General features: G+C 43.1%; 1 protein-coding gene across 2 annotated transcripts in view; it reads right to left on the minus strand.

Moving 5' to 3' along the window:
- The window catches only part of SPSB4 (splA/ryanodine receptor domain and SOCS box containing 4), a 215,701-nt gene that overhangs the window by 137,165 nt on the left and 66,282 nt on the right, over positions 1-12,254 (minus strand). For both annotated transcript variants that reach the window (XM_033959107.1, XM_033959106.1), the window contains exon 2: positions 3,286-4,131. In XM_033959107.1, the coding sequence (XP_033814998.1) occupies positions 3,286-3,979 (694 nt within the window). In that variant the 5' untranslated portion in view covers positions 3,980-4,131. The remainder of the gene's footprint in view (positions 1-3,285; positions 4,132-12,254) is intronic.

The following is a 12,254-nucleotide window of genomic DNA, read 5'->3' on the forward strand; positions in this document are numbered from 1 at the left end:
CAACCGGAGGGGAGGGTGGAGAAGGGACCTGGGGGGGCCCAGGTGTAGCTCCCAAAGCCGGCACCGCTCAGCCAGGCACCCCTGTCTCTCTGAAGAGAACAAGTCTCAACAGAAGACCATAAATTCAGCCAAATTCACCGGGCACAGCCAGAATCCAGGAGCTAGAGGTATAGCTACTAACCCTGCTGGGAGATAGAGCAAACTGAATGGATAAGAGGAATACCAGTATATAAGACCACCTGTTAATCAGTTTCTCTATCTCCACCTGCTGGTCAATGTGAGCTATCCCACTTGTCTCTGGATTCATCTGCTGCTATGCTAAGGAAAGAGAGAAAGAGAGAGATAAAGAGAGAGAGAAAGAGAGAGAGAAAGAGAGAGAAAGATGTTGGTGGAAAGGGAACAGGACAGATTGAAGGGGGATAATTTGTGGGAGCCAGTAAGGAAGCTGCTCAGCACCGAGCTCCAGCACAAAATTGCACTCCTGCTGCTCAGCTGAAGAAAATTGATCTGCTCAGCCAGTTAGCAGTGGGGCAGGAGTTCGGAAAGCTTGCTCCTGCCTGCTACACCTCCACCAGGGATTGGCAGAGGTATGAGGATAGGGCAGGGAGGAAGGACAGAGGGTACAGAACCTGACAGGGGAAGGAAGGAAGAGTGTTGGGTGCAGAGCCTAACAGGTGAGGAAGGGAAGGAAGGAAGGGTGTTGGGTGCAGTGCCCGCCAGGAAGGAAGCTGGGTGCAGAGCCTGGCATGGCAGGGCTCTTGAATATTAAGCCACCCAACTTATAATAGTCAACCATTTTTCCTCCTTTTTTGGGGGGAAAAGGAGGTCTTGACTTATATTCGAGTATATACGGTACTTAAAAAAAAATTGTGGGGAGGGGAGGGGTTTTTTTTTGGGAACTGCTTCAGTTTTAACCCAATTCATTGCATGCTTTACTCTTTAAAAGTAACAGGAAATTAAGGTGTCTTTTTTACGAAGGTGCACAGATTTAGCACACACTAGTGATTAGCATGTGCTAAAGCTTGTACAGCCCATAAGAATATAAAGGGTTGCATGACATTTACTGTACACTAAATCTGTTAGCACAGCTTAGCAAAAAGGACTCTTAAAATCCTAGAACAGTAAGGCTTACACATCCCTGCTACTCTGACCTTTCCTAATCACACCACTAATTACAAATTGTGGAGTACAAGAAAAAAGAAGTTTTAAAATCAAAGAATCAGTAATGTCAAACATCTCAAGAAATCTATCATTTAATACTAAAAAAAAACACACGAAAGAGTTAGAAGGTTAATTCAGTGTCTGAAACTCATTTGCATTGTTTTATGACTACTAGCTTTAAACCTCTCAAACTGAACAGTTAAAGGGGGGGGGGAAATGTTTATACTATAGGTTTCTCTCTCAAGATACACACACTGTGTGTGGGGAGTATGTGGCGCAGTGGTTAAAGCTACAGCCTTAGCACCCTGAGGTTGTGGGTTCAAACTCACACAGCTCCCTGTGACCCTGGGCAAGTCATTTAATCCCCCCCATTGCCCCAGGTACATTAGATAGATTGTGAGCCCGCCGGGACAGACAGGGAAAAATGCTTGAGTACCTAAGCTCCCTTGGGAGAACGGTATAGAAAATTAAATAAACAAACATCAAAAAATTCATTCCAATATTAAGGAATCAAAATTATCTAGAATGGTAATTTTGAAACTATACTCTATCCCTTAAGATACATTTTGTGTGCCGGTGAACACAAATTCTTAATTTAGGGCCATATTTATTCAATTACAGTACGACATACATACCGACATGTTAAATCACATTGTCTATGGCCCTAATATTTAACCTATTACTGCATATTAAAATGCAAGGTATATCTGCTAAATAATTTTTTTTAATACTACAATTTTTAATGTGCACAAAACGATTAACATGTATACAATTCTTAGATTAATACTTGTGTGTGCACTAAAATTAAGGTGCCTACAACAAATCGAATCTATCAAATCTTAGCTGTTAAGCATGATATTCAGCATGGCTGTGGATTCCAGTTATTCAACATTCAACAGAACATTAGAAGTAAGGATGGGGTAGGGGGCATCTTTATGAAAAAGATAACCATCTCTGATCTGACTAAAAATATATATAAAGGGAATGTCAGCCATGTCTGAAGTCTGAAGATCTGCTCCTGTTTTAAACTGCATTTCATTGTAATGCTATGGCTGATCACGGAAATTTTCTGCACTTTCCTTAAAACACCATCTCCCAGTCTCTGTGACAAAAATGCTCACAGGTAATCAAAATAAAAATTAAAAAAAAAGCATAGCTGGTGAGATTTAAAGTGGTTTCTTTTATAAAAATATGAATGTTTAAAATATGTTCTTTTTCGTTAGTATCTGTACTGGATCCTGAACTCTATAGTATCTCAGCCTTAGCTGTAAGTAGTTTTAACAGCTGTCCTCTCTAGTGACTCATAAAATGCAGATGTCCATGATCTGTACTTATTTCTGTGCCATTAGTTTTGAGTCTGATAAAGGAAACCATTAAGAAAGCTTGTCTAAACTGCTGAGAATTTAAGAATTTCATTTACTGGCACAGTGCTTTTTGTGCTTGGATCCAGGACGTCTCCGTCAGTGGCCAAAACATATTTTTGACCACCACCCACACAATCTTTTGCAACCTGTGGGAATAATCAGCTAAGGGGTGGGAACAAGGGAAGAGAAGAATTCCAGTTACAAGAACATATTTCTCTCAGAGGAGACAGAAAACATTCTGCTACTATATGGCACACAGGAAAGATGCAACTCCTAAACTTTTAACACTTTTCATCCAACACATTACCCAAACCAATCAGATCTAGGTTTGCAACATCACATTATGGTTTCTTAAAACTGAGAGGAAGCTGAAAATCAACTGACATCTCTAGCAGTGCACCAAGAATGAAACTGACAGGATACACAGACCTTCACTGTAGTTCATACAGGCCACCACATTCTATGGTTCTGTGATTTGTAACAGATCAGAGAAAGGACTGCACTTTCAAAAAATTTACCAAATAGCAAAGCTGCTATTTTCCCATCCTAATGAACATTTTAATTGTTATTTTGCTTTAATAAATAATGTATCAAAGTTGAAGCCTGTAATCTAAAATAAGCAAGCTCAGATATTACACTACTGCACAAGAAACTGAAGAAGCAAAACATTCTGTAGTTCACAGTAATTAGTATTTCTTTCTCAACATAAGGAAACAGACATATGTTTTTATATTAGAAAAAAAGTGCAAGTAACACTTACGATCAAGTCCATTGATGTATCTCATAGTTATTTCACAGTGTCCCCATACTGCACTGACTACAGGATAAAGCTTTTTCCCCTTCAGTCCTCTGAAGGCTACTCCAAGATATTGTCCATCTACTATGAAACTAAGAGTTCCTTCATCCATGTCCAAAACCACTAGTAAGGAGTCTGGGAGAACAAAAGATTCATCAGGTTCCAGAAAAGCTGGATATGTCATACCTGGCTGGTTTTTACAGTTGTGATAAAGTTTATTGCGTCCCAAATCCCAGCCCCAAGATTCACTATTGCTACCAACTAATGATGTATATCCTACAGAATGCAATGGTGCTTCTGCTGTTGAGACACCAACCACAGCATGTGTTCCTCGTTGCCTTGTTGGCCAATGAATCTGCCAAACATGCAAGCCCCTAGTGTATCCAACTTTGCCCCGGATGCAATCTGTGCTTTGGGCAACTGGGTGCCTGTGAAATGTCAGTTTGTCATCTTCCTTTACAAAAATATTTAAGGATCGATCTTCATTATTCCAAGCATATTTATATTGAACTTCTAAGGAGGCACAAGGCATATCCAGCAGCATGTCCAGTCGTGCAGGTTTGCAAAAATCAGGGCCTCTTAGTTCTCGTTTGACGGGTCTATATGGGGGCTCTCTGACATCAACAGACTTGATACTCCCTGAGATTTTCTGGCCCATTTCTTGGCTGCAGATTCACAGAGGGAAAAATGTTGACTTTGGCCTAATGTTACCTCATGAAAGCACTTTCACACGCAGCCAAATGACTTGACAAGCAGACTGATTTACTTCTGTTCCGAGCTCTCTGGAACTGATATTTTCAAAGAACACTCCTGTAAGAAAACAAAAAAATTTCTGTTAAGTCAAAAGTCAGTCTAGACCGAAAAATCTTTAAGTGAAAACTATGTATCTTTCTGTCCTTTGCATTAGAAGCCGACAGCTCTTTGCACATCTGTACACTGTACTGAGTAATCCAGACACCAGCCAAAAACAAAGTGTACGGCAGGATATTTTGAGCCCACAGTGAAGTACAGACAATAACTTCCTCTGATTCACAATGCAATGCAGACATTCCCTCCCCCCCCAAACTTTCAACCATCCATTGAAGTCTAGCCAGGCCCTAGTCACTCGACAGACGCACATAGCTAGCATTCTTTCAAGTAACTGTTCAGTTATTTAAACATAAAAATAAAAAGGGCTTTTTTCCTCCATATCTGACTACTAGGCCCTCTATGAGGGACATATGTGGCAAAAGTTAATTTCATTTTGAACTTGTTTCTTTTATATTCTATTATAATTATTTATGCAATTTAAAGTATACAACCAAAGATTAAAACTGTAAGAGAAACTAACTAAAAACAGAAATTAAAAAATATATATTTAAATGTAAAATCAAAGCAATTTAAACTTCATTCTCTATTTTCTTTCAGTATTTTTGGTTCATTTTATGTTTTCATATTAGAAAATTTTAGCACAAATTTAGAATATTTTTAAGCTTGCATACACTGACTATACCTTATTTCACAGGTTATGCCCTTAAAAACAGAAACCACAAAATCCAATTTAAACAAAAGGTATCTTAAAAGCAAAATGCGCTATAAGAAAATGCATCTCATTACTCTCTCCAATATTCTTTTATTTTAAAGTTCTTGATAAAATTTTTTGGGGGGTGAACAGAGCCATTTGGAAAAATTCTCTCCAAATTGGCAGTGAATTGAGCCAGAATTGAGGCATAATTAAATGCTCAAAATATAATTATATACAATGCATTAAAAAGACTCCCTTTATTGGAAAGAGAACATTTTGATCAAACCTAATCATTTCTCTTCAGAAAGCATAGTACTGTATATAGTTTACATTTTCCTTCTAACTACAGGGAAACTGCTTATATACAAGCAATGCTACTTACAGGGCCGGCGTTAGGGAAGGCAAACAGGGCAGTTACCCTGGACCCCCTGGCTTTGGGGGGGGGGGATCCCCAAGAAGGTTGGCATGTTTCACCCTTGTTTCCACCCTCATCCAGCATCTCCCTGACCTTCCCAGTATAACTTTAAAAAAAGTAATTACAGTCTGCAAAGAATCACTGGTAATGCAGCAATTCTAACAAGCTGACTGCAGTCTCCACTGCACTTTCCCTCTGCCATGGTACCACCCCCACCTCTGATTTAACATCATGTTTCAGTCTGGGACAGACTACAGCAGAGGAAAAGTGCAATGGAAGCCATGGGCAGACTGTTAGAATCGCTGCAGCGCCGCCAATGCTCTGCAGACTATAATTACTTTTTAAAGTTAGACCAGGAAGGCCATGGAGACACCAGTCAAGGGTGGAGACAAGAAACATGCCGGCAGGGTCCCTCTGGCATAGCTTTCTTGAAGTACATCCATATGACGGAGTGAGTCCAAAGAGGGGGATATGCCAGAGCACCTAGACTGAGGGGGAGGGGGGGAGATGAAGGGGAAGAACAGGTTGATAGCTTGTTGGAAGATGTGACAGTTAGGAGAGAGCACCAAGTAGGTGGGTAGGAATTGGATCAGAGGAGCAGGTAGTGGGTTTGGAGGAGAAAAGATGTGCAGTTTCCTCTTCAGTGATTTCAGAAAGTGGAAAACGTGGTGGGAATTGAAAGGAAGTTGATAGAGTAGACAGCTGGGAGGGGGAAGGGGGAGGTAACCTGGTTGAGAAATCAAGACTAAGGTAAGTTTGTTGGAAAGAGCAGGTATCCCACATGGTGCATGAGAAAAGGCAGAGAAGAGGAAGGGCTGATTAGAAGGTCTGGGATTGATCTAGAGAATGACACGGTGACAGATTTCATCACTGTTCCTGTCCCCACGGGAAACTATCCCCATGTCATTCTTTAAGAAAAGAGGGAAGAATCAGAGTATGAATGGGCACAACCACTGACCCTCAAGCCTTGCATTAAAGAATGGTAATGTAGAAGAACTGAGGTTGAGATAGACACTAAATGTCACAGGATGGTTTCCCGCAGGAACAGGAACGGTGATGAATTTTGTCACTGTGTCATTCTCTAGATTGATGTCCCAAGCAGAGAGCAAGAAAAGGAGTAAGAGAATATGGACGAGTGTAGAAGAAGCATGGGAAGGGCTATGTCATATTCAGATAGTGTGAGGATGACTGAATGAGTGAGAAGAGGGAGGGTGAGGTGGTGAAATCAAAAAGTGAGTGGCGTGGTGGGGGGGGTTAAGTGGTTTCAGGAAGAGAATGACACGGTGGCGGTTTACCCGCGGCCACCGCATTTTAGCCGCGGGTCACCCGCCGAAAACGGGGAAGAAAACTAGCAGTCGCTGCGGCGACGGGGACAAGGCCATTCACCGCCCGCAGGGCGGTGAATGGTCTTGTCTCCGCAGTGAGGTATCAAGGATCGCGCGGTCCCCGCAGCCACCGCCCGCCCGCCCGTAGCATTTAGCCAGCTCCCTCCCTCCACCTCACCTTAAATTTCGAGTTTTCCGGCTTCCTTTTTTCCGAGCCGCACGTGTTCAAAAATCCGTGCACGCGCGGCTGCGCGAGTCAATCAATCTTCTCCTCTGACGCAACCGGAAACAGGAAGTTGCAGGAGAGGAGAAGTTTGATTGACTCGCGCAGCCGCGCGTGCACGGATTTTTGAACACGTGCGGCTCAGAAAAAAGGAAGCCGGAAAACTCGAAATTTAAGGTGAGGTGGAGGGAGGGAGCTGGCTAAATGCACGGCTTTTTGAACGCGTGCGGCTAGGGAAAAAGGAAGCCAGCAAACTCGGAACGAATATAAGGTGAGGTGGAGGGAGGGTGGGGGCTGCTGGACCATTCTTCATTACTTTGCCATACTAATTCCATTCTATGTTAGGTGCCACGGACTCAGATTCGAGTCCTAGCGATGATGAGTTAAAGATCCCAAAAGAAGCCAACTTCTAAATCCAGTGGTTAGAGCTACACTACACTCCTTGTGACCCTGGGCAAGTCACTTAATCCCTATTGCTTCTGACACAATGGGCAGTTCCAAAGACCAAGACTGGCCAGTGTCAAAGACAGGATGCTGAGCTTGATAGACCCTTAGTCTCCACTGTTTTTAGTGATCAACAAAGTTCTATGTTTCTATAATCATCCTAATTCTGTTATCATTGGACTAGATATTCAAAATGATTTAAATGGCCAGGACAGGCTCCTGGCTGTTCAAATCATCTGTCCAGGGCTAACCAGGCATTTTTAATCTTCATGTTCAGCCCAAATGGTGTCACACAATTCAGCAAAAATACCCAATGTTGTTCCTCATAATTTAAATATTGCTCATAGAAGGAACAACATTGGGTATTTTTGCAAATGGAAGTTGGAGGGTTAATTCCCTTGAAACAGCCAATTGAGTGAAACATGAATTCATGCTGGGACACAAGATAGGTTGAATTTGTTTTGAATTTAAAAAGAAAAATGATCAATGAAGAATACTATAATGGCAAGAAAATATAATGATAAAACAGCAACTAATTTTGCCTATTTTTATATATTAAAAAAGTACTACATAAGGTGAATGTCCATATTGCTGTCTGTTGTTCTGCTGAGCACTGGCATTGAAACAGCAAAATGCATTTATTGCATACTTGTCCTCTGTCGGAAACATTATGGTGGTATATTAGTTGTGTTAATAAAAATTTATAAACAAAGCCCTGCCAGCTGAACATCTCTTTCTCTAGTTCAGCAGCAGGAACTTTGATTTATAAGAATGGAATACGCTAAATATTAGAGTACTAAGGCTTATATGGATGCTGCGGGGACGGTGACGGGGCGGTGAATGGGATGGCAGTGGCGGTGACGGGGCGGTGAAAGGGATGGCAGTGACGGTGACGGGGCGGTGAATGGAATGGCAGTGACGGGGCGATGCAGAGGATGGTGGGCTGGGGACGGGGCGGTGACGGGGACAGATTTTTTCCCCATGTCATTCTCTAGTTTCAGGTGAAAAGAGATTGGGGAAAGTCAGTATTAGGAGGAGTTGGTGCACAGGAGTCATAGGAGAAGGGGTGGGCACAGCTTAGTGGACAGTTACATTTTCCTGGATATGGGAGGGTTTCCTGGGTGATACAAGTCAGATTTGAGAGGTTTCTGAGACAGTGGTGGAATTGTCAAGATTGGCTGGGAGCTAATCTAAGATGAAGGCTGAAAGAAGATTAGTATAGACTTCTGTGGAGAGCTCACATGCAAGAGGGTTAAAAAGGAGCTAAAAATGAATCGGCTCACGCCTGTCCTGTTAACCGAGAACCACTTTTATAATCACACTGGACACGTCCTTAGAAGAGTATAAATTGCTTGAAAAGATTAATATACTTTTTCCAAAACTATTATTATATAGTTCTCCATTAATACCACTCCATTAATACTAAAAATTTCCCCATTAATACCACTTTAAAAAAAAATCTATTTTGCTAACAGTCTCTACAGTTAATTATATCATAATTAGTGTTCACATATTTGTGGTGATTTAAAAATATATTTAAAATCCGCCAACATGTCCATTTACCTAGGGCCCACAAAAAAGGGTTGATCCTTCCTGTACTTCACATGTACCAAATTAAAAAAAACAAACCACAGTTTGTACAAGTAGATATGTATCATTAAAGAAATGGATTTTGAAGCTATTACAGAACTGAAAAAGCATATTTCCATTCATGGGCTACAACAGTAAGCTGCTGCTCAATAGTCCATGAATATTTCAGCTTCTGTAGCTCAAACCAGACTGTTACATGAAGCACAGCTTCCCACTTCAGCACTACCATCTTTTTTAAAATTATTATTTCACTTAAACTCTTAAAAAAAAAAAAAAAAAAAACACACCACCAGGGTTTTGGATTATGGAAGCCAAGATGACTACTGAGGTGGATTCTTCAGCTCTTTCCTCAAAAGTACACATAATAAATTCAGGTCTCAAGCATGTGTCTGCATACTGGTTAAAGATTACAAAAAGTCCCATAGTATACCACAATCTACCTAATTCTATAAACATGCATGTCCAAATTTATGCATAGCATGCAAATTTTGTGCATCCAGGGTCAGATTCTATAAATGGTGCCTAGAAAAGCTCCTACCACATGTCAATCAAAGATAGACACTATAGGGTAAATTTTATAAATGACATCCTGATTGTAGGCGGCAGTAGGCATCCTATCGCTGTCTAACCAGCCAATCGGGATGCACGTTTTATTTAAAAAAAAAAAAACCCAAAAAACACCCCCCCACACACACGCACACCCCGAAGCAGGCTGCCTACATTATAGGCATCTTCACGAGCCTAAGGAGGCGCTAGGGCGGCCTAAGCTTGCCCAAGGCTCAGCGTGGGTGTGATTTCGCCCAGACTTGGCTTTGAGCAAGCTTAGGCGGCCCTAGGCGTCTCCCTAGGGCCACAATAGGTGCCTGAAATGTAAGCTAGCAAAATGCTGGCCTACATTTCAAATAGATGTGGCCGCTGAACTGATTGTGGCAAGTGAATCTCCCTGCCATGATCAGTTTAGCGGTTCCTCCCCCTCCCCCGAAGATGATCAGCAGGAGAGATGCCCACTCCCTCCTGCTGGAAACCCTGAAGCCCCCACCCCCAAATGTCCGCAGCAGGAGGAGTGCCAAATCCCAAAATAATAACCACGTTTTAGGATCCCCATGTCATTTTGGACAAAAGGAGACATGAAACACAGGAAATTATTTTCTACATCATTTCAAATGAACAGAAATATCTAGTGTAATATAAAAATACTAGTGTTTAAGCCTATTACATTACCTCCGGGAGTAATGAGCCGGGAACACGAGCGATCGCACGGTCCCCGCAACCACCACCCGCCTGCCCAATCGATCCTACTGTTTAGCCAGCTCTTTCCCTTCTCCTCACCTTAGTTTGTAGGTTTTCTTTTTCGGCGACCCGCACACTATCAGAGAGCCGCGCACCCGCTGCTGCTCAGTTTCGATCTTCTGCTCTGACGCAACCGGAAACAGGAAGTTGCAGCAGAGCAGAAGATTGAACACTGAGCAGCCGCGCATGCACGGCTCTTTGGGAAAGCGTGCATGTCGCCGAAAAACAAAACCTACAAACTAAGGTGAGGAGAAGGGAGAGAGCTGGCTAAACAGTAGGATCGATTGGGCAGGCGGGTGGTGGTTGCGGGGACCGTGCGATCGCTCGTGTTCCCGGCTCAAATTGGAAGGAGGGAGTGAAAGGGAAAAGGATTCTGGGCCAAGGGGATGAAAACGGAAGAAAAATCCACGGCAGGTGAGCCAGATGCTAGAAGCAGGGGGGGGGGGGGGAAGAAAGAGGGAAAAAAGCTAGATGGGGTTGAAAAGAAGAGACACACTGGTATGGAAGAGGAAGATAGGGGAAATCTGGACACAGGAAGGTAACAGAAAGAGGGGAAATTATGTGCATGGGGCATAGGGACAGAGACATAAAGGGGACATGCCATGGGGATGGTATATGGACACAGGGGGGGGGGGCAATGGCAGATACATAGGGGAGATATTAGAAATGGGGAAAATAGGAGCACAGAAGCGAGATGGTTTGTGGGGATGGGACAGGGACCGAGCTTGCAGGCTCCAGTGGCTTGCACAAATTACATTGTAACGTGCCATGAAAATAAGAGGGAGGAAGGTAGATAGATAGGCCACGCGAGAGGAGCTGAAGGGTAGTAGAAAGGAACAGATGGTAAAGGAGGGAGGGAAGGGTGGTGGTGGAAAGGAATAGGACAGACATTGAAGGAGGGTGGAGAGGAACAGACCCAGAAGGGAAATGTGGAAGACAGAGTGGGAAGAAGATAGATGCCAGACTATGGGGGAGCGGAGGGAAGAAGATGGGTGCTAGACCAATTGGAGGGGGGGGGTGAAGGGAGAGGCACAGTAACAGCAAGTGGAAGACGCAGAGAGAAGACACACAGTGGATGGAAGGAATTGAATGAGAAGATGTGGGAAAGCAGAAACCAGACAACAAAGGTAGAAAAAAAAAATTATATTTATTTATTTATTTTTTGCTTTAGGATAAAATAGTATATTAGTTGTGTTGATAAAAATTTATAAACAAAGCCCTGCCAGCTGAACATCTCTTTCTCTAGTTCAGCAGCAGGAACTTTGATTTATAAGAAAGGAATAAGCTAAATATTACAGTACTAAGGCTTATATGGATGCAGCGGGGACGGTGACGGGACGGTGAATGGGATGGCAGTGGCGGTGACGGGGCGGTGAAAGGGATGGCGATGACGGTGACGGGGCGGTGAAGGGAACGGCGGTGACGGGGCGGTGCAGAGGATGGTGGGCCGGTGACGGGGACAGATTTTTTCCCCGTGTCATTCTCTAGATGTAGCAAAGCAATCCTCAATTTAGGTGGGAAGCAAACGCCGCCTTTGCAACAACCGAAGTACTAAACGCATCCACCGTATGCACTCCCACATCCAACCGGTAATGCTGAGATAAAAGCACTCTCGGAAGACCAAGTAGCTGCGAGACAAAACTCCTCCAAGGGAAAAAAACCTCTGGACCGAGTCCAAGAAAACCTCTGGACCGAGTCCAAGAAGTAGCCATTGATCCGGCGGAATGGTCATGAAGTTCTTTCGCCAACCGCTTCCCTGCCATCAAGTAAGCATAAAGAATGTCCTCCTGGACCCATCAAGCGATGGAGGCTTTGGACGACGCCATATGTTTGGGGCATCCCTTGAAGAATACAAAAAGGTGATCTAAACAACTAAAAGTCATTAGAAACCTAGCTCGCAGAGAACGCTACACACTTTCAAAAAATGCATTGAATAATAGCATGTCTCCCCATTTCTCCTCCCAGGAAGAAGGAAGGAAAAGTGAGAGTCATAAAAGAAAGGATGACACCTCCTTAGAAAGAAATTGTGGTATCGTCCGAACTGACACCCCAAATTTTGTAAATCAGAAATAGGAATCCCCGCCAAACAAGGCCTGCAACTCAGAAAACCGCGGAGCTGAAGCCATGGCCACAAGAAACCCT

Source organism: Geotrypetes seraphini, chromosome 9 (assembly GCF_902459505.1).
Source record: "Geotrypetes seraphini chromosome 9, aGeoSer1.1, whole genome shotgun sequence".
NCBI lineage: Eukaryota > Metazoa > Chordata > Amphibia > Gymnophiona > Dermophiidae > Geotrypetes > Geotrypetes seraphini.